Raw genomic sequence first — 19,942 nt, 5'->3', positions numbered from 1 at the left:
GCTTTGTGAGCTTCTCAGCACACAGCTGAGTTTGTGAGGTGGTCAGCAGTGCTCAGCAGAGGGGGCTGCCTGAGAGGTTTCCTCCTACCTTTTATTCTACTGTTTTTCCCAAACCCTGGGGGAGGACAGCCCTGGACCCCTCCTGCTCAGCAGTGCCCAGCCTGGGGCAGATCTCACTTTGCTCGTTCTCCTTCCTTTCCTGGAGTTCCAGGAGGGCTGAGCTGCTCTGAAATTGTGGCCAGCAGGGTGTCAGATGTGAAGCTGATGGAAATCTCCAGTGTGTGACTTAAGGTGTCACTTTGTGCCTTGGAAGATGGATGGTGTTTGCTCAGAAGGGTGGAAGGAGTGAGCCCTGAGCCCTCCCATCCCTGTGCCCCAGGGCAGTTCTCTGACCAGCACAGAGCTGCCCACAGCTGCATTAAAAAGTCAACTGAGGCAACAGGGCATGAAATAAAAAAGCACAATGGAAAGTCAGAAGTTTGTTGGCACAGCTTCTGTCTAAGCAGGCAGCTGGACTGGCTTTGAACTTCTCCAGCAGTTCAGAAGTGGTAAATTCTTTAGGAGAAAATGTCCTGCTCGTGTCCTGTCTCCCGTGAAGGCAGCACAGGAGCAGTGCCCAGCTGACCTGGGGGCTGTGCTCCTTTGAGTGTCTGAGGAGCAGCTCATGGGCATTTGCAGCCCCAGAGCAGGGGGATGCGTGGGGAGATCCCAGGCTTTGCTCTGCTGATGGAATGTCCTCTGTCCTTGGCAGCTGGTGAACGCAGGAGAAGATGTGCTGGTGTTCTACAACGACAGAGCCTCCTTCCAGACCCTGGTGCAGATGATGAGGTCAGAGAGGGATCGGATGGACGAGAACAGCCCCCTGATGTACCACATCCACCTGGTGGAGCTGCTGGCTGTGTGCACTGAGGGCAAAAATGTCTACACAGAGATCAAGTGCAACTCCCTCCTCCCCCTGGATGACATTGTGAGGGTGGTGACCCATGAGGATTGCATTCCTGAGGTGAGGGCTGATAGAAGAACTGACCTGTTTCTATTTGAAATGTGCTGATTTTGGGTGAGAGAGGTTGGATATTGCTGAGTCTGGCCTGGGAAGGGGGTGGTGCAGGTGGGCAGTGAGCTGGGAAACTGGATTCCTTCCCTGCTTCTGCTGTCAGCACCCCCAGTCAATCTGGATAGTGAAGTTAAATCCTTTTATACTTACTTCTTAGCCATAAAATAGGAATGTGATGCTGTACTTGGTTATTTTATAAGGTTCTTGAGGCAGAGAGGTTTGTGGATGTGCTGCTAACCTTGAACAGATGGTTCTGCAGGTCTGGAAATTATTATGATGCTGACGTTTGGTCTGCAGTTATCCTGGAGGTTTTTTATTGGATGGTGTCTTGCTATTCATGGCATTAAGTTTCACCAGTGGTTAAATAAAAGGAAGTGGAATTCCAGATTATTTACGTAGCAGTTTTAATGTGACATTATATTCATCCATACCACCATTCAGCTTTTTATGCTTTATTAATTTTTTCCTCTGCTTTTAGGTCAAAATAGCCTACATCAACTTCTTGAACCACTGCTACGTGGACACAGAAGTAGAAATGAAAGAGATTTACACCAGTAATCACATGTGGAAGCTGTTTGAGAACTTCCTGGTTGACATCTGTCGGGTAATGTGTCTGTACCAAGGAACTGAATTCAGAAAGCTCAAAAGAGCCTATTTAATATACAACAGTAAGAATAAAACATACCAGTGCATCAAGGCAATAAGCTCCCTGAATTCTGTGTTCCTGTAAATTTATGTGTGCCTTCTTTGCCTTATGCCTGTGGATTCCATTAGTCATATTCCATGGAACACATTAATATTTTCCTTTTTAAAAGAAAAAACCCAACCAAACCAGAGCTCAGTGAAGCCCCACACCCTGCTCCTTTGTCCAGTGCCTTTTCTGTCCTGCCACCTGGTTTGCTTATTCTGGCCAGGATCGCTGAGCTCCTTCCTGAGTGACATTTTTTGGCAGGTCAGGACAGATTTTTTCCAAGCCTGGCATTTATTCGGCCCTGTGGCTTTTTGCCTGGGATTCCAAGTATTTCCCCATACGAAAGCATTACACCTCAGTGCTCCCTACCCTTCCCCTGCTCTCCTCCAAGGCAGTGTGGTTCTCTCCCTCCCCCTGAAGGTGCTCTGTGCCAGCACATTGTACCAGGGACACCCTTGGCTTTGCCCTTGTGGGTGCTGGAGGTCCAGAGCTCCAGTGTCACAAACACCAGCATGGCAGGGAACTGCTGGGACTGGAATAATGGGAAGCCAGGAATTCCAGTTGTAAGGGTGGTTGATCTGCCTTGGTGAGCTGCTGCTGAGCTGAGGGTGGTTTGTCCTGCAGGCCTGTAACAACACCAGCGACAGGAAACACGCGGACTCCATCCTGGAGAAGTACGTGACGGAGATCGTGATGAGCATTGTCACCACCTTCTTCAGCTCCCCCTTCTCTGACCAGAGCACAACCCTGCAGGTAGGAAAATGCAGAGACAGAAAAGGGAAAACATGCTGCCAAGGCAGTTCTGTTCATTCCAGTGGGGTGCCATTTACTAGGTCAAAAGAAACACGTGTTGTGATGGGGGAACAAATATTTGACTGTTCCTTGTGACCTTTCGCTGGAGAAATGGAAAGATTTATAGATCAGAGTACAAGTTCTTCTAGAGAAGTTGAAGTGTTGCTTTGCTTCATCAGTGGATTCAGCTCTGTGCTACCAACACCACACAGGCCATTTGGTGGAGAGAGTTTGTGTGTCACAGAATCACAGAATGGTTTGGGTTGGAAGGGACCTTCAGGATCATCCAGGTCCAATCCCGTGCCATGGGCAGGGACACCTTCCATTAGACCCGGTTGCCCCAAGCTTTGGTGGCAAACTTTCCAGGCTTTGGAAAATGTCTGGAGGAGTGTTGCATTACGGAGCGTACCAAGATGATTGATTAAGAAAGACTATTTCTATAAAATCTGCTAATTTCCCTTAAAAACATTCAAAAAGGATCCAGAAGCTCTAGTTGTCTCACTAAGCTGAGTAGTTTTTTCCCTTGTTCAAAAGTTGGGGAAATGTGAAGGAGGAGCTTGGAACTCTTGTGCAGTGGCAGAAGGCAGAGATTTCCACAGCACAACAGCAGTGTCAGGACGTGGCCTTAATATCTGTGTTTGCACAAAGATAACATCGTTCTTTTATTCATAAATAACTTGCTGGTAGGAGTGTGGGTGGAGTGGGCAGGTGCCTGGCAGCTCTGGCACAAGTTTGAGAGGGGTAGTTGTTGAAACTTGGTGCAACCTGGTCGTGCCAAAGGCAGATGTTTGCAGTGCAAACTGCAGGTTTTATGGAATCCCAGAATGGTTTGGACTGGGAGAGACCTTAAAGCCCATCCAGTGCCACCCCCTGCCATGGGCAGGGACACCTTCCACTAGACCAGGTTGCTCCAGCCTGACCTTGGACACTTCCAGGGATGGGGCAGCCCCAGCTTCTCTGGGCAGCCTGTGCCAGTGTTTTGTCACCCTGGGAACTCTTCTCCGAGTGTTGGGGCTGAGCAGCTTCCTTAGGGCTGTCTCTCCCCTCACCCAAGCCTGAACAGTGCAGCAGCTGATGTACTCCTTGTATGATTTCAGCTGCTGTTGTGTATCACCCTCATTTGTTGGAACTTCATCAAAGAAATGAGAAATGGAGATCATTAACCTTGTCCTTGGGGCTCTGCCCTTCTCTCTTCCCTCTGTACCATATACCTGGGCTGTCCTGCTCTGAGTTGTCTTCTCTGAGCATACAGCATTTGAATACTCTTTTTGCCATCCTATTTTAGCCATCTGTTAATGTTCTATCAGCAGTTTTTCCTTAGCTTCTCAATCTCCCCCTCTGTCTAGCAGGATGAAGTCACTCAGCTCACCTCTTTTCCCATCTCACTTGATAGATGTCTCTTGTCCTAGATTCATCTTTCTTCTACATCTCAAAGTTAAAAGTTGTTTCTCTCCCTTTTTTGCCTGTCTCTTGCCCTCCCCCAGGGATCCTAACACCTGAGGTGGACAGTTGGACCACCTGGCTGGTGTCCATCCCTGCTCCAGGGGGGATTTTCCCTCCCACCTGAGATGCTGCAGCCCCTCTGCCCGATCTGGGCCGTGTCCCCAGAGGTGAGGGATGTGGCCCCTCTGCTTTGGGCCAGTCCCTCCCTGTCCTTTCTGCTGCTCCTTGTCATCCTGTTCTTTCCTGTGCAAGCCTCCTCTTGTCTCCTGCTCCTTCATGTCATGGCTTGACTGAAATTGTACCTCCCTTGAGCCAGGGCCAGCCTTGCTCGTTGAAGGAACACCTTGTACATCTGTCATGCTGTTCAAAGCATATCAAATTAGGAGAACAGAAATGTCTTTTCAGGGAACAGCTGCCCAAAACTCCTCTTTAACAAGCCCTGTTTCACCTGTTTGCCTCTTGAGGCTGCTGCTGCCCAAGGCTTTCCTTCCCAAGTGGAGCTGGAGACATGAGGAACGTGGAGTAAATTTCCTGTTTGATTTATTGACCTAGTTTAGGCAAATGAAACATCTTGGAGGCTTTTTAAGACCAAAAAGTCTTTAAGCCTGAACTGAAAGCAGTATGTGGGTGGTTTAAATCTAAACATGCAGGTATTTTCAGGGCCCTTGGTGAATGCTGCTGTCTGCCATGGTTTTGGTGTTTGATTTAATTCCAGAAAGGATAATAGGTCTTTGCCCCTTAGCAGTTTTTGGGGTTTGAATTTTTGTTCTCCTTTTATACCTTTCATAATGGTGTTTGATTAATTGATCTAATGGATTTAATTATCTAATAGATTTCTCTTTTTCCTCTAACTCCACTTCTTTCTTACTAACAGGAATTACTGTTGGCCAGAATAAAAGAGGTATTTTTTCACTGGTTCCTAAGTCTTGTGGTCTTTGCACTGTGGTGTAGTTCCCTTAGCTGATAGAAGCATTCCATAGCTATTAGGCACGGGGACATGGTGTATTCCCTTCAGTTTGAAATATTTAAAATACTCTTTCCTCTACAGGTAAAATAAATTGTTCTGTTAGGTAATCACTGTACAAAACCAAACAGGGAATTTTGGTCACTGTTTTTGGGCTGGTGCAAAGATGAAAGAACATGGGCATGTGTGTGTTGGAGCAGCTCAGCTGTGTGTGGTGGGAGATCACCTGGTGAAATTCAGGGCTGAGAACCACACCTCGATTTTGGCTGGTCTGTAGCATTTGCCACTAACTACTACCTGTGTTCCAAATAACACACACACAGCTGGTTCCTTAGTAAATTAGATACCAGGTAATAATGCTTGAAATGATGAGTTTTCAACTCTGGAGCTGTGCTGTCGTGGAGCCAAGTCCCATTTCCCTGTGGACTCTTGAGTCAGCTGCTGGTCAGTGCTAAAACAAGGATCTCTGTGTGCCAGGGTTGCTGATAGCCCTGATTAAACAGATGAAGGTGGCTGCTTATTTCCTTTGCTTAGTCAAGCCTCAATTATCAAGGCTTTATGCTGTAGAAGCTCCTGTTTCATGTTTCCCTTCCAGCACTGGTTCCCACCCTTCCCACCCAGTTGTGATCGTGTCGTAGGGTCGCTGGCTACAACCTGGAGCTGCCCAGCAAGTGGCTGCAGACTAGCTGGGAATGCCTGGTGTGCAGAGAGTGCCAGCTGGAGCTGGGAACTGGGGTCCCCTCGAGGTGGTGCTGCCCCATCTCAGCAGGGTGGGGTTGACTCTCTCTGCCCTTGTGTTGCAGACTCGCCAGCCCGTGTTCGTGCAGCTGCTGCAGGGGGTGTTCAGGGTGTACCACTGCAACTGGCTGATGCCCAGCCAGAAGGCCTCTGTGGAGAGCTGCATTCGGGTCCTCTCAGATGTAGGTAAGAAGTGGATGTGAGCAGAACTAACTGCTCAGGTGTGGTCATCCAGAACTTGCTGCTTCCATGTCGTCCTTCCATGAAGAAAGTGCAGTTTCCTTCCCCCAGGTGTCCCCTGTGGATAAGTCGTGGCCCAGGTGTACAGAGCCAGGGTTATGTTGATAAATGGTTGTGGTTGAGCAATAGGTGGTGTGACTGTCACATGAAGTGCTCTCTCTGTTCAGCCTCCAAACTCTGCAGCAGGGAGATAATTTTGTGCCGCTCCTCCCCGTGATTTGCTCCACTTTTAGTATCAAGAGGAGTAAGTTGCACTGGATATGAGGCCAGGTTCTGTTGGATGGGTGTACACGTGCACCAGCACAAGCTGTTGGGAGTGTGTGTGTAGGGACAGATTCCTCCTCCCACACTTGAGAGACAGTAAACAGCTCTGAGGTGTGAAAGCCTTTAGCCACAGTCCTGCACAGGGACCGAGCACTGCCGTGGTTAAAATGCACTCAGAGAATCATGGATTCATTAGGGTTTGGAAAAGACCTCTGAGATCACCAAGTCCAGCTGTCAACCAGCACCGCCACCATGTTCACCCTAAACCATGTCCTCAAGTGCCACACCCACGTGTTTTTTGAACCCTTCCAGGAGTCGTGGCTCCATCACCTCCCTGGGCAGCCCGTTCCGATCCTTGACAACCCTTTCCATGAAAAACTTCTCCCTGATATCTAATGTAAATCTGCCCCTAGTACAAGTTGAGGCCATTTCCTTTCACCCTGTCTAAGAGAGATTGTAGAAGGAAGGAGTTTGTAGAAGGAGTTGCAGGTAGAGGTTTGTCTTGTTCTCGTGTTGGTTCACGGGCTCAAGGTCTCAGTTCTCACTGACTTCGCTTGTTGCAGCCAAAAGCCGAGCGATTGCAATTCCTGTGGACTTGGACAGCCAGGTGAACAATCTGTTCCTGAAGTCCCATAACATTGTGCAGAAGACTGCCATGAACTGGAGGATGACTGCCAGGAATGCTGCCCGCAGGGACTCGGTGCTCGCTGCCTCCAGGGACTACCGCAACATCATCGAGAGGCTGCAGGTGCTGGCACACCCCTTCCCCTGGGAGAACACTGCCTCTCCTTCAGGATAACCATTAAATAATAAAACTGAAAGGCTCATCTGACCAAACCCTGAGGCCTTTCATTTATTCAGGCAGGATGGGCCTCATTGTCCTGTCCCTCTTCTTGTAAGATTCTTGTCCTTCCCTCGTGTGTGAGATTAATTTGCCTGTAACTGTGTGTGTGATGTTTGTTGTGTTCCAGGACATCGTGTCAGCCCTGGAGGATCGCCTGCGTCCCCTCGTGCAGGCAGAGCTCTCAGTGCTGGTAGATGTGCTCCACAGGCCTGAGCTGCTCTTCCCAGAGAACACGGATGCCAGGAGGAAATGTGAAAGTGGAGGTTTCATTTGCAAGTAAGTTGTCTTGGGACTCCGGCTTGTTGGGAGGATTTTTGTTGTAGTTTGCTTTTCCCCAATTTTCCTGTACCCTGTGGAACAGGGCCCTCGTGTCCAGCTTGGTAAACACTTGATATGCTTAGAAATACTTGTAAAACACAGTATTTTGTGATGTGGTAAATGCAGTTTGTCCTTGGAGGGGAAAAAGTTGCCTGTGGGAATAGGGGAAGACTGTTTGATGTGCTGTCACAGCTAATGCTTAAAAATACTTGTTTACTGCAGGATACAAATGCCATGAGCAGTGGTATAAATGAGTTCAGCTTTGAGCTGATCCCAGTTATTTGATACCTGCCCTCACCCCAGTAATGTTTGTGAGGTGCTTGGGGAGTACATCAGGATCAGTTGTTACCATGTGCATCACCCACAGTTAGAGGGAAGGAAAGGAAAAGGTTACAGGGTTATTCAGAGGGCAATTTGAGCAGATCCAGCTTCTCTGATCACCTCCTGGCAGGATGGGTTATGCACAGAGTTTATGGAAACTAAGTCCCAAGTGCTGGGTGGGATGGATTTTGGGTTGCACTGTCCAAGACACTCAATATGTATTTTATCCAAGCTGTTATATGTGATACAGTTTTCTTACTGTTAAATGGTTGTTCTAGAGGACCATCAGGTCCTGAATCCCACTGATTCCTTTCTGCCTGTAGTCACAGGGTGTTTTTGGCTCTCCTCCTGCCCAGGGACTGCAGGTTCCTTCACAGCTTCCCTGGTAGCTGGTCAGGTGTTGAGAGAATGCTCTCACAGTGGTTGTGTAATGGTATGATAAAAAAACTTGCTTGCAGCATAAACCAGTTAAGATAACCATGCATATCTTACCCCACTTTTAGAATATTAGCACTAACCTGAGCTGTGGTTGATTGCTTTTTTTCAGGTTAATTAAGCACACAAAACAGCTGCTGGAGGAGAATGAGGAGAAACTGTGTATTAAGGTATTGCAGACGCTCAGGGAAATGATGACCAAAGATAGAGGCTATGGAGAAAAGGTAATGTGTTTATGGTCCATCACTCTGTGTTAAACACTGTCTTTGTTCAGTAAAGGAAAATAAAATTTCTGCTCTTTTCAGCTGTTTTGTGAGTGTAAGCACTTCTGGGCTGGAGCAGGAACAAAACATTTTTAGTCAACTAATACCTTTCAAATCATATTTGAAGTTAAGCTTGTTTCTGTTGCTTTTCTACGTGAGCCTGGCAAGTTTAGGTCTAATTCCTGCAGTTGCTGGCAATCCAAAAAATCAATTCTGTTACTTTTCTATGAAGGATGTGACCTCTTTATCTGCTTTCTGGGTCTAGGTGGCTCTTCACGGGTCCTGTAACCTTACAACAAGAGAGGGTATTTTGTAATTCATTTGAATTTGTAAACAGCTGAGTAATCTTGTTGTGAATTATAGATGGAAACTATCTGTACACCCACCCATTTTTTTTTCTTTCCCTTTCCTGCATACAACTCCTTTGGTTGAGAAGAACATTCTTCTGTTTGCACAGACCTGTTCTTTATTTACATCAGAAAAGTGTGTATGCACCCATATGTTTGTGTATCTAGACATTGCTACAGTCAGCTGAGACTGGGAATTGGAGATTATCTCGTGGAATTCTAATCAGCTGAGGTTCTTCCCATGCCACAGAGTAGGTACAGGGGAATACACCCTCCAGTGAAGGTGCTGGGAGCAAGTGGGAGTGGGGGAAGCAGCGATGTGGGAGGACACTCACTGCACCCAGAGCAGGTGCTGTTCATGTCCAGTTCTGCTGTGCAGTTGGGGTTGGAGTTGTTGCCTAGTGCTTGATTTACAGCAAAAAAAAAGGGTGAAAACTTCAGAGATGAGAGTTTCACAACAGCAATAACCGTTTGTGGCAGCGTGAGGGAGGGAGATGCTCTGCAGGCAGAGGGACCTGCAGCGTCCTGGCCAGCTGGGATGTCCCACGTGAGCCAGCCCAGCTGGCAGGGAGGAGGAGGCAGGAGCAGAACGCGGTGCTGTGGTGCCAGAGCAGGGGGAGGCAGAGCCCAGGGCCCGGGAGGGAGCCTGGCACATGCGGGTGTGCACGTGCACGTGTGTGGGCTGGTACCCAGCACACCCAGGGAGCACGTGGCAGTGCCAAGGGAGCGGGAGACTCCCAGGAAAATGCCCCAAGGGCTGGGACGGCCCGGGCTGTGCTCCCTGCCCTGTCAGGAACACTCTGCCCACGTGCTGCCCCTCTGCTGCCAGAGCCCAGCCCAGCCCAGATCCTGCTCAGCTCTGCTCCTGCCTGGGGATTTTTTCATTTTGCAGTAGCAGTGTTGTGGAATAAATTCAGTGACTTGCAGGAATGCCCTGATCAACTGCAGGAAAGCAGCATATCCATATGGGATGAGGAGGGAGCAGGGTCAGCAAGGAAGGGCAGCAACTGCAGGTGTCAGCTTTGAGCACTTTGTCCTTCTCTGCTGAAGGGGCAGAATGATGTGCTGGGGCATCCCAGCATGAGGTAGAGCCCTGTGGGGACCTTCTGTCCTCTCCTCGAGGTCCCTTTACTGAGACATCTGAGCTGGAAGGGGCTGCCTGGCTGTCAGTGCTCCTGGGCAGGGGAGCTGGGCTCGGGGATGCTCTGATGAGAGCAGAGTGCTGATGGTGCCTTTTGCCCAAGGCTGGGGGGGTAAGAGATTAAGTGTAACCGTAGACTATGTTTTACACTTTATTAGCACATCAGTGCACGTTCTCCTGTTAAAAACAGCCAGGAGACACTGTCCAAGGTCACCCCAAGCCATAAAAACAGTGGGTGATGTACAGCATATATACACTGTACACCAGTGAAACCCAAATGAGAGCTCTGAGGGCTTTGTCCTTTTAAATGCAGTCTGCCACTCGCATTTTCCTAAATGGAAATTAATTTTCAGGAGTTCTTAGACTTTATTCACCCAACTTGGGGAAACCAAGGTTTCTAGAAGCTGCAGTTAACATGTACCATTCAGACCATGGAGAACCCCACAAAATGCTAAAAATCTTCGAATTGTGGCAAATGCATTAACTCCTGAAGCAGTAGCTCAGTTACATAAGGGATCAGAATGTGCTGCCTGTGAAGTGGATTTCCGAGTCTGAAAAAGCAGCTGATTGCTCACGGATAGACTGGGAGTAGTAGTAGAACAGCTTTTGCTGTCTGGCTGTGAGCAGTGAAATCGGATTTATTCTCCCTCGTGACTCACTGAACTGAATTTAGTCACCACCTAAAAGGCAATACCTTTTGTTTTTAAAATCATCCTGGAGTGTAACAAAAAAAAAAAAAAAAAAGGAAGGAAAAAGCCCTTATGCACCACTTTGAATTCTGGAGTCCCTCCATGGAGGTGGGTTCTGTACGTAAAGGTGACAAAACTTACCCTTGTGACCAGCATATTAATCTCGTAAACAGTATAGTTTATAGGTCAGCTGGGCACAGAATTATGGAATGGGCTGGGTTGGAAGGGACCTTAAAGCCCATGCCCCTGTCCATGGGCAGGGACACCTTCCACCAGCCCAGGTTGCTCCAAGCCCCGTCCAACCTGGCCTTGGACACTTCCAGGGATCCAGGGGCAGCCACAGCTTCTCTGGGCAACCTGTGCTGAGGCCTCACCACACTCTAAAAGTAAAGAATTTCTTCCCAACATCTCCTCGACCCCTTCCCTCTGAGTTTGAGGCCACCCCCCCATGTCCTGTCACTGTGTGCCAGAGCTGACAGTGGTCACCCCAAAGGGTGTTCGGCAGCAGAGCGCTGTGCAAGTCTTGGCATGGCCTGTGATTCTGCTGCAGTCCCATGTGGTGCTCTCTGGAACACCCTGGATTACATAAGGACAGTGCTCCTCCTGCCCTGCCTAATCTCCCAGCCCAGATAAGCAGGGCCTTGCCCTGCTGGCCCCTGCACGTGTCCCTGGCGTGGAGGGAGCGCTGGGAACATGCCCTGTGCTCCGGTGCTGAGGGCCCTGCTCCCACAGCTGGGGCTCCTCTGCAGCATGCAAAACCCGTGGGGAGAGCACAGATGTACAGGAGCCTGTGGGAAGGCTTAAAAATTTTACATATTGCTGAAGACTCCTCTCTTGGCACACGCTCAGGATGGCTCAGTGACGGGGAGCAGACTGTGCAGTATTTAATAGGCACAAAACTGCACTACACTGACAGTGTAGGCTAGACCCAAGATTTTTACTTTGCTGAAACATGTCATTCATGCACGTCTCTCCGGGTGCCTACCAGCTGACTTGCCTCAGCTCTGCAGGGCTACATTTTAAAGCTCCATTTTTCCTGCCTGAAGTGGAGATGCAGCCCCTGCCCTCCTGCTGCTCTCACAGCTCTGCTCGTGATGCCTCCCGTGCCCAGGGGTGAAGTCCTTGGCTCCCTGTCAGCCAGCCCGCGTGGTTTGGCACAGGAACAAAGCCAGGGCACATCCTGCCTCCCAAGCTCCCTGGCACAGCATTCCCAGCAGTGTCTGTTCCCTAACCCGGCGCTGGCAGATGTTCCTCATGCCCACTGTGTAATATGGTGTTGGCTTGCAGCATTTAAGTGTTAAATGATTGATAAGAGCCTAACATGAAATTTATGTGTAACTTCTCTTACTAATCCTTGCTTTCAATTCTTCCCCTTCTTTCTTTCCCGGCAGATTACCATTGAATTGGATAATGCTGAGGTTTTAATTTTATTTCTTTTCTCCGGTGTTGTTTCTATGGTGTTTGTTTTACCAGTAGCCCTGTGATCTGTCCTGTCTGCAGCCCTGAGCGTTCTGGTTTGTGTGCCTGTGTCAGTGGATTAGTGGAGTTTTCAGTCTACCGTGTGTCTACACTGGGAATAGTTACCATAACTAATTCCATATGTCATTAGTTGGAATATTAGTCCAAATGCAGTTAGAATATTTGGTAGCCTTCAGTCAGCTGGTGCCATGGTAGGTCCCGTGAAGTTTAGGATCACATCTGGAGGATGAGCACCATTTAAACATCAGCATTTAGCACTTGACCCCCATTCCCTTGTCCTTTGTGAACAGGATGTTTCTTTTCATTTGGAAAACCAAGTACTGAGGCTCAGTGGTATCCATGCAGAAGCTGGAAGAGCCTGGGTGCAGGTGGGCCTGGGGAGGGCCAGGTCCTTGTGCAGACACTGTGGTGGTGGTTTTCCCCAAAAGGTGACGGTCATGCAGTTCCCCAAAGCCTTTCACTGCCCTTCCTGTTCCTTCTCAGTCGGGTTTGGTGTGTGAAGCCACGTCAGACAGTTGGAGGGTTGTAAAAACCATGTGCTGTGACCCCGTGGAATTAGTGACTTCTGGAGCTATTTCTGTGTGAAAAGCTTCCTGCCATCCAACCCGGGCCCTCAGCTGCCACTGCCACGGTTTTTGTGCTGCGTGGAGCTGCTCTAAGGGCAGAAAAGCCCTGTTGGAGGGAAAACTTTAACTGAAATTCAGCTTTCTAAGGACTCTGCAAAGCCGTGTGTCTGCTCGGGGCACGGGCTCGGGGTGGAGGGAGGGAGCTGAGCTGTCTCTGCTGCTGCAACTTCCTCATCAGCTCAAAAAAACCCTCGTGTGGGCGTGGAATTTGCATAAATGTATAACACTGAGAAAGTGATTGACTGGCACCTTATTTTACTGAAATACCACGGAAAAAAGAAATATTTCCCTCTCTGTGCTTTGTTTCCTGCATTCTTTCCCAAGCCAACCTTTCACTTGGAACAAAGCTTAACCACTTAAAACGTTTAAAATGTTGCTGCTCTTTATTCAGTGGAGTAGATAATGAAACAGGCCATAAATTGCTTTCTGTAGGACTTAATTTTGATGTTAACCACCTGAATTCACTGAGTAAACTTCCTTCTGAAAATGAAATAATACTGGGGACCTTGCGTGTTGAAATGGGTTTGAAATCCAAATTATTTGTGACAAGACTAGACAAAAAAAGTGGCCACGTGGCCCAGGGTTGGGCTGGAGGGTCTTTTCTGTTCAGGAGGGCTTTTAGGGGAGGGGAGGAGCAGAATTCCTCACCAGAACAAACTGGAGTTGTGGCTTTTTTGGTTTGTTTTTGACTGAATCTCTGGTTGGGATGCACAGGCCCTGCTGTGCCCTCGCTGTCATCCCTCTCTGGGCTGGAGCAGAAGCTCCAGTGAGTGTGTGAGGACATGAGTTTCCCATCACTTGTTTCAGGCAGAGTCTGATTTTGGCCTGAAAGACAAAATTTCTTGTTGCACAAGTTCCTTCCCTGCCCTGCCATCACCTCTCACCTGTGATGAGGCATCTCAGGTGTGTCTCCAGTCTTCACTCTGGTTTGGAAAAGTTAACCTGTGGCACATAAATGTTTCCATCAGGCCAGACCCCTTGGATGGAGTGCTGCTCCAGCTTCCCAAAATAACATGTCTCTATGTAATTTTAGCTTGGAGAAACTTCAGAGAGAAACTTGAATTGTTTAATTGCAAATTAAGTCATAATATGAAACTTTTCCCTTTGGTTTCTGGCTGTAATGGGCTGTTTGCCTGCAATAAATCAGGCAGAGCGTGCAGAGCAATTTAGGATTTGGTCTGGAGGCTGCAAAGGAGGAATTTTATTGCTTCTTGATGGAGCAAGTGCATGGAGGGAGCAGGTGTGTGTGTGTGTAACCATCAGCACTGAGCACTGACTGCTCAGGGAAAGAGTTTCAGTTGGAGTTTGAACCACTGGCAATTCTCAGAAATCCTGGGGTTTTGTGTTTTTATTTTTTTCCCCTTGTCAACCCTGGAAATTATATAAACATTTAGGGCAAAGGATACAAAAATCTCCATTATTAGTGAAATTATTAACTTTCGTTTGTATCAAACTATGCACAACGTAATGGTTTTGATCAGTTGAAATTTTCCTTATTCCCTTGGGGAAAAACTCTATTGAAGTAACTGTTTATGACATGATTTCATGGTACTTATGTGGTTGTTTATGCAGGGTATTTGTCTTAGTTGTGTACTGCAAGGTCATTCCAGTGGGCAGTGGGTCCAAATAATAAAGGATATTAAAAATTCCAGGAGATGTTAGTGAAAGTCATGATAGAAAATAGGTGTTCCAGCCCCCCTTAACATTTCTGTGAGTGAAGAAGGGAGTGCCCTTTGAAGTGGGTGAATAATGCTGGAATTCACCCTGATGGGAGGAAATCCCCTGCAGGAAGGATGGTGAATGCTGTGACCTGAGCTGAGCTTTGGGGTTTTGGGGTGCTGGAAGAGTGGAGTGCAAGGGAAGAGGAAGGGTAGTGCAGTTCCATGTGCTGTAACTGAGGATCATGAACTGGTCCAGCAGAAATACAGAAAGAGCATCTTTAAGCTCCTGTACGTGTGTTTTGGTTTTGAACTCTGCACCCTCCACTGCTGTGGCAGGATTTACGTAAAAGGTTTTCTTCTGGGGTCAGAAATTAGGATTCACCAAGAATGAGAGTCATCCTGCAGTATTTTTAAACATTCAGGTTCCTGTAAACTTGTCAAGGTGTGCAGACCTTTGGGATAGGGGCTGTGTAAGGCTGGTATTAAAATAAAGAGGAGAAAAGGTATCCTAAGAGATGGATGAGAAGCATGGTTTGTTTTGAGAGAGAACAAAACCGTGGGAAACTGGAAACCGTGTTGGTTCTGTCCTGGTCTTGGTGGGTTGTCTGCTCAGAGCTTGGCTTTTGGGGTGCACTGGGGCTCTTCTTTGCCTCTCCTGGAGCATCAGGTGGGCATCAGGAGCTGAAGAGCTCCATAAGCTGGGCTTGACATTGGGTCTGTGCAGGTGTCAGGTAATAAAGTAGAAACCCCCTGGGCAGGGCAGTGTGTTGTCCTTAAAAGCCCTCGGGCTGAGCCTGTGTTGATGGACTCCTCAGTGGGCTGGAACTGCTGTAATCCTGTTCCTGGTGGAGCTGTTCCTGCGCTGGTGTCACAGGGAAGAGGTTCAGGGCCGAGTTAAATTTTTCCCCGAGTGCCCTGGAGTGTGAATCTTCTCACACCGGGAATAACTAAACCCTGCTTGCGATTAGACACAACAGCTTCATTTACTTCTAATTCAACCCTCAGCCTGCTGAAAGGTCCAGGCGTGATCCAAATGCAGATTTCCTGGTGTTTCCCACCGGGGCTGCCCCGGTGAGCTCCACCATGGGCTCCACTGTGGGCTCCACCATGGCTCCACCATGGGCTCCCTGGGCTCCAGGGCAGCTCCGCAGCCGCGCTCCCTCCCCACCGAGGCGTTTGGGATCCGTTCCCACCCGTCCTCCTCGGCCCAGCTCCGTGCCCGGGGACACCGTGGCCCAGTTTCCACCTGCAGTGCGAGCCTTGGGTACTAAAGCAGCCGGTTCCTGGAGCAGACCCGGCTCTCTGGGAGCTGACCTGCAGGTGGCACGCGCAGGATGCCGAATGTGCCGCCTCATGGCCTACTTTGCCTCTTTCTTTTTTTTTTTTCCCTTCTCCTTTCTCCCCTCCCAGCCACATTGCAGTGAGCTGTTCCGCTGGGCACCTGCCAACATTCAGGCGGCAGTTACATAAGAAGAGGGTTTTTTTCCTGGAATTTGGGCCCGCTGCTGATGTGTGACCTTCAGCGGCGATTGCCAAGAAAGGCGCTGGGGATGTTTACGGGCACCGCGGCCCTGGAGCGCTGCCCAGGCCGGTAGCGGCCGAGCCCGGGGGCTGCTCCTGCTCCCTGCCACTCATCCCACCCCACTGCAGCTCTGTTTCATCTTTCAGGGTGAAAAAGGGGTGCTCTGCTGCTTCCCCCCCACCCCTCAGGGGCCGGCAACCACCAAAACAGCCAAGTCCAGCAAAACTCTATAAGCACACGGAGTTTCCCATGTAATTAGTTATTTTTTTTTAGGGTTATGTTGGGGTTTTACCTGTTTTTATTCAGTAATGACACTTTTGATGCAGCTTTAGCCAGCAATATACACCTGCAGTCCCACTCAATAGAGTTTGGGTTTGTGTTTTTTTCACCTTTTCACTTTGGTCTTGAGGTTTCAAGTAGGTGAAAAGGGAACTGAAAATGCTGGTTCAAAGGGGTTGCCTGACTTAACCTTCACAGTGCTCTTTATCAATGATAAAATAGAACTCCAATGGCTGAATAAGGTGCAAAATTGGTGCCATTTTATGCATCTTTGATTGGAATTGGGAAATGCATTAACCTCTTCAGAGCTGGAGAGCTGCACTTAGGAATTATTTTCCTTGTCGAGAGCTCACTCCAGTCATTTCTCTTGTGTATTTTGCACTTAGACAGTGCTTCACTTGTTATGTCTCGAGCAGAGGAAATGCAGGCTCTCATAAATTTTTGTGGGCTGCCTTATATTTTTTTTCCCCTTGAGAAATCCTGCAGTCTTTGGACCGTTTTTATTGCACGAACTGGAATTGGTGAGCTCTTTGGAAAAGGAGACTGGAACATTGCTTGTAGTTATTTGTCATCAAAAAAACCAATAATAGTTATGCCATCTTACTGGTTAATTAAAACTGCTGCTGTAAAATGTGTTGTGAAGGTTTAGTTCCTGTAGAAGTCCTGCAAGACTGAGGATTTAGAGAGGAGGAAGTGGTTGCACTCACACTGAAGGGCAGAGACTGAGGTCTCTGGCTCCTGGAATGCCCCAGCCCAAGTAAAACGTGCTTTCTCCACTGAAAACTGTGGAAAATGAGGGAAGGCATTCCTGTAGGCAGATCCCAGTGACCTTTGAGTGCAGGCACTGACAGCCCTTATGCCAAATTTCCCACCTCATTGTCTGGCAGTGCACAAAGTCTCTGCAAATTCCCTGAGATAAGGGGGGAGGATGTTCAGACACATCCCCAGTCTGGGTGTGCCAGGATTGGGAGCAGGTGGGTGCTGGAGGGAGCTGGGGGGGGGGGCTGCTTGTGCCCCCCAGAAATCCCACATGCCTTCTGAGAGACCTGTGCCAGGACAAGGTGCTGCTCCACATCTGCTGCTGCTTAATTTGTGCAGCATTGGCTCAGGTCTGTGCAGGGGGAGATGTAACGTGGGAAGTTTGTCAAAGCAGTTCAGTGCTCCTGGTTCCCAGTTATTCCCCTCTGCCCTGAAACTTCTCCGTAGCAAGTCAAATGCTTCTTTGACAAACACCTACAGATCATCTGCAGGGGCTAGAAATTTCCTGTCCAAATTTTTCCTCAGTTCCACAAGGTAACAGTGTTGGCCTTACCAAGGAGACTTGGCAAGGAAGCTACACAGAGTTTTGTGGTGTTTTTGAAGGGTTATGGAGGACAGCAGCATAATTTGTGCTCTGATCTGTTATCATCAGGTGAGGTGATGCTTTTGCTGTGTGTCTTTCAAGGAAGAACTGTACTGACTGTGCTTCAAAGAGAAAAGGGGAGAAATTCAGAAAAGGGAGGAAAAAGTGGAAAGGGACTTGCAGGACTCATTCTGAACAGCCATTCCCGCTGGAACTCCAGCTGATACTGGAGATAGCAATGCAGGAACCAAGGCAGAGGTTTCAGAATAACATACATCTGAGATCTCCACTCTAGTTCCTTGCATCTGGATGTACAAGCTGGCTATCTAAAGCTTAGGGTGATATTTGGCTGACTCTATGGTTGTCATTTTTATTTCCTCCTCTCTGCCAAATCTCTTCTTCTGACACCCCAATAATGACATACCATACACATGGAGTTGGGTCACTTCTTGAATTCACAGATTTTGAGACCAGACGGAACCTGTCAGTGATTGAACCCCGACTTCCTGCACAGCTCAGGGCATCTCCCTCCTCACTATTGCTTCATCACAGAGCCAAATCAGTTGAGTTTGACTAAGCTTTCTCTAAGTGCTTGGGGTTAATTGCATTTCAAGCCTTTTGCTTGGTGGTCTGGATGTCTACTACAGAGCTGAGTTTATAGAGAGAAAAGCGATCCCGAGGCTTCAAACCTGAATGAAAATCTTCCTGCTTTTCCTCAAACCATTTCCACTCTTTATCCACAGTGGTAGTTATTTCAATTTTCTGTGCAAGACAGATTAGATAACTTTAACCTTGATTGTTACTTTGAAAGCAAATGAAAATTTTTATACCTTCCTCAAAGCCATAAAAGAAAAGGATGGAAAGCTCGTCCACACCTCATCCTTTGAGATGCCATGAATTCACACTGGAGCTGTCCCTTGCTCGGATGGTTTTTGAGGGGATACATCCCCTGGTGAGTCAGATAAAGGCCGTTCTGGGAAGCACACATGGCCTGTGTTGGGGAAATGGGTGCTGGAAGCATTTGGGTCACCAGCAGGTCAGAGGCTGTACTTCTGTTCTGGCTGATGATGAGTGGTTTATTGGTCAGTCTTGTGGGAGCGGAAGCTTCTAAGGAAGAGAGGGTTTTGCAGAGCAAGTTGAAAGGACCTTTCCCTACTGCTAATAAAAAGCACAGATGTTGTACTCTGACCTGGCCACCCACTGTGTTCCAGTTTAAAAGCTGACCACAGTGTCCATGGTACTCACCTGGTGTTGTTTAGTATTGCACAAAGTATTGCCCCTGCCCCTCAGACCATCACTTTCTTCTGGTTGGAGAGCTGAAGTATGTGGAGAAATCTTGCAAAATTACTACTTCAGGCTGCTGACCCAACCTGTTCAATCCTTCTTGTAAAGCACAAGCTGATACTTTGCAGCACAAGGTCAATAATTCTTTGCTATTTGAAGCCATTTTGACTCAAAGAATTGAAATTTCAGTATTTGGAGTTTATATTCTTACTGGAAGTTTGCTGAGGGCTGTGCTGCTTTGGAGTGACCCACCTGGGCATTGCTCAGGGCAGTGGCTTTTCCTCCCTGGTGGGTGGATGGGAGTGGCTCTTACGTGCCCTCTGTACCACAGAGGGAAGGCACAGGAATTTGTGAACTGCAATTCATAATTTTTCCTTCTCCAGTTAAGTTGGGAAAGATGAAACTAATTTCATGATGATTCTTCATCTGTGCTGCCTTTCAACTGCAAAATGTTACACACATGTTTGGTTAAAATGGGGTCATAGTGTAACCCCAGGAATCCCAGAATGATTTGGGTTGGAAGGGACCTTAAAGCTCATCTTGTTCCACCTCGCTACTGTGGGCAGGGACACCTTCCACTAGCCCAGGTTGCTCCAAGCCCCATCCAGCCTGGCCTTGGACATTTCCAGAGATGGAGAATCCACAGCTTCTCTGGGCAACCTGTGCCAGTGCCCAGAAGGGAAACCTGTGCTTGGATCCCCAGTCCAGGCATGTTATCCTGTGGCAGTCATGTCCACTTGACCTGCCAACTTCAGCATCCCCTTCCCTGGCAGGAAGGGGCCTCATTTCCCCTGCAGTGGAACAGGCCCAATTTCCTTGCTGCTGTTGGCTCCTTGAGAAGGGAGGAATTTTCCCTTGCTCTGGAGCAGGTTGTGCAGACGGTGTGTGCAGGCAGAACAATGTGCCTGGACTCCCTAATGACCCGGACGGCGTTCCCGGTGTCCAGCCTGGGAGCAGGGCAGGGACGGTGTGTTCCTCTGCATAAATGAGGCTCTTCCTGTTCACTCTTGGGCCTCTGGCTTAAATACTGCCTGCTTCCATTGGAGCAGGAGAGGAGTGGTTTGCACGCTTGAGAAGGTTCCAGGAGCGGTGACAATGCAAGGAAGCACCGACCAGAGGCCATGGGAGCTGCCAGGAGGAAAGTCTGTTAGGAGGAGAATGGAAAAGGGTCTTTCCTGGCCAAGGAGCACTGCAGGGGAAGCACT

The 19,942-nt window shown here is 48.5% G+C and overlaps 1 protein-coding gene across 13 annotated transcripts in view; it reads left to right on the top strand.

Moving 5' to 3' along the window:
- The window catches only part of ITPR1 (inositol 1,4,5-trisphosphate receptor type 1), a 163,472-nt gene that overhangs the window by 81,611 nt on the left and 61,919 nt on the right, over positions 1–19,942 (top strand). For 10 of the 13 annotated variants that reach the window (XM_064667124.1, XM_064667116.1, XM_064667115.1 and 7 more), the window contains 8 exons: positions 752–1,003; positions 1,533–1,658; positions 2,370–2,498; positions 5,748–5,868; positions 6,750–6,934; positions 7,158–7,306; positions 8,217–8,328; positions 11,936–11,962. In XM_064667124.1, the coding sequence (XP_064523194.1) occupies positions 752–1,003; positions 1,533–1,658; positions 2,370–2,498; positions 5,748–5,868; positions 6,750–6,934; positions 7,158–7,306; positions 8,217–8,328; positions 11,936–11,962 (1,101 nt within the window). The remainder of the gene's footprint in view (positions 1–751; positions 1,004–1,532; positions 1,659–2,369; positions 2,499–5,747; positions 5,869–6,749; positions 6,935–7,157; positions 7,307–8,216; positions 8,329–11,935; positions 11,963–19,942) is intronic. The other 3 variants (XM_064667121.1, XM_064667120.1, XM_064667118.1) reach the window with 1 other exon arrangement.

Source organism: Pseudopipra pipra, chromosome 11 (genome assembly GCF_036250125.1).
Source record: "Pseudopipra pipra isolate bDixPip1 chromosome 11, bDixPip1.hap1, whole genome shotgun sequence".
In the NCBI taxonomy this organism is placed as follows: Eukaryota; Metazoa; Chordata; class Aves; order Passeriformes; family Pipridae; genus Pseudopipra; species Pseudopipra pipra.
Note: the sequence above shows the minus strand (reverse complement) of the source record. Positions and strands in the feature narration are given on the sequence as shown.